This window comes from Opisthorchis viverrini, assembly GCF_000715545.1.
Source record: "Opisthorchis viverrini unplaced genomic scaffold opera_v5_429, whole genome shotgun sequence".
NCBI lineage: Eukaryota > Metazoa > Platyhelminthes > Trematoda > Opisthorchiida > Opisthorchiidae > Opisthorchis > Opisthorchis viverrini.
Genome location: NW_008752083.1, coordinates 378,758 through 380,922, shown reverse-complemented (window position 1 = coordinate 380,922; position 2,165 = coordinate 378,758). Strand labels below are relative to the sequence as shown.

Sequence of the window (2,165 nt, the reverse complement as noted above, 5' to 3'; positions counted from 1 at the left end):
CTGGAAGCCGAGTAGCACCGACGGCTAGGTGAAATCAAGGGTTGGCCACCACTCTCCTTCCGCCACTCTGGACTGAGCAAGGAAAAGGGCACTCTCTCCAGCAAACGATGGTTCCGTATATGTAATACATGGCCTAACCAACGCAGTTGCGGGACATATCCTTCAATGGAAGCTCCCGTTGCACAACCGAAAACTCGCTTTCTGGTCACCTAGTTACGGATTGTCCGATACCAGTCCACACGAGTTATAATCCTGAGACAGTGACTGCTGAACATCTGAAGACGCCTCAGTTTTGCTGCTCGAAAGACTAAGTTTCAGCCATACAACAGAGCTCGTTGTAGCCTGACACACACGTCACATGAGACTCAGGGATACACCACTCAGACACCACAGGTGTCTCCAATTAGCAAACGCGACCCGAGCCTTGTAGGTTCGTGCATTGACTTCATTTCACAGCACAATCAGAACCAATACGACTTCGAAGATCAGCAAAACGCTCTACAACTTCCAGTACCCCTCCCTGGATTGTAAGTGGCGTGTTGAATCACCGCATGTCCGCAAGCATGACCTTACACTCTATGGGTGGGCACAAAGTGCACACCAAAGAAAGGTCAGTTCGTCCAAAAACACCTGAGTCTTCTTCCCCTCGTCGAAGACGAGAACGATATCGTCTGCATATTCCAGTTCGACAAGCGTTTTGCCAGAAGCCATTGGAATGCCGGTGTAACACCTGAGTTTCCCCTCGTCGAAGACGAGAACGATATCGTCTGCATATTCCAGTTCGACAAGCGTTTTGCCAGAAGCCATTGGAATGCCTGCCGTCAGTTACCTGGACTTTCTTCTATTTTCAAATGCAGGAAAATAATTCAGACAAGCACTGACTGGGGATTTCAACGCCGTCATTGAACAATAACGGTGGGAGGTCATCAGGACCAGAAGCTCGGTGGTGCTTGGGAGAACATATGCAGTCATGAACCTCCAAGGCCGTAGGGCGCTCTACTATCATTGTCCATGGTTCTACGTCAGCTGTGGGGTCCAGATCAACGCCAGCTGGTGACTCCGATAGCTACTGTTTGAAGTAGTCGGCCCACTGGTCGAGGCATTCATCACTCCATTCTGATCCTTGGTGGTTTCGCTCATAGGTGGTTTCCAGGAACCGGTCGCGCGGATCAACAAAATAATATCCGGGCACTACCGGCTTCCTGGGCCTCATCCATTTCCCTGGCTTTCTGTGTCCACCAGACCATATGGTCGGCTCCTAAGCTCACTTTCACCTGGTCTGACAATTTGTCGGGACCGGCTAGGATATTTCTCCGAGATTAAAGCGGTGCCACCGTTCGGTCTGATATCCAGTGCTTGAGTGAGCCTGGTAACGCCGCGCCACAGGCAAAACTCCCAGCACAGTGCAGAGAGGTGGCAATCTCGTCTCAGAATGAATCTACATCTGATGGCAGAGCATTTGGAAGACTCTAGAAGACTATTATGGTAAATTCGTCTAATATCCGGATCTCCCGATCCCTCGGTTGCCAGACGATTTCTCCGAACCCTATGCGGCTCTGGAAAACGTGGAGACAAGCGACTTCGGACAGGTGCGCTAGTCGGAATCCACAAATGTGTTCCGACCGACAGTTAGTTAGGGCAATGTGATCGACTCACCCTTCATTAACGGAAACCACATCACACCGGAGGGGGTGTGAGGGGAACACTGAGAGAAAAGATTACTCAATCGTGGTAATAAAGAGGGACAGAGTTCTTCAACACGGAGTGGAGAGACGGGAGCGAAACTTATCTGCGCAGAGATCTCTAGGTGTAAGCAGTTAGTAGGCCATGCTGAAAAACGAACCGGCTTATTTTTGCTACTAATCCATTCTTCTGATCAGATAAAGATAAGCAGGGATTAGTGCTACTCCAAATGGATTAGCAGATGAGAATAATTTTCTGAAGCCTGAAAATTATTCCATAGAATTATTGTCAAGACGACTGGAAGCATGTTGTGGGTTCATTACACCATTGACATCCAAGTGTCCGTGTTGAATGCATACGCCTCTGGTTTATCAGCCGTTGCACTGCAACACAGAAATACCGTCACGCGTTCCTAGGAAAACTTCCCACGGTCAAACGTATAACCTTTTATGACCTAACCACGACTCGACGTGACCTATAAA

The 2,165-nt window shown here is 49.1% G+C and overlaps 1 protein-coding gene across 1 annotated transcript in view; it reads right to left on the bottom strand.

Annotated features, from left to right (window-relative positions):
- Window positions 1-1,209: 1,209 nt before the first annotated feature.
- The window catches only part of T265_10934 (hypothetical protein), a gene marked incomplete at both ends in the record, with an annotated part of 28,377 nt that continues 27,421 nt past the window's right edge, over window positions 1,210-2,165 (bottom strand). Inside the window, one exon of the mRNA XM_009177450.1 lies at window positions 1,210-1,556. Coding sequence (XP_009175714.1) covers window positions 1,210-1,556 — 347 coding nt within the window. The remainder of the gene's footprint in view (window positions 1,557-2,165) is intronic.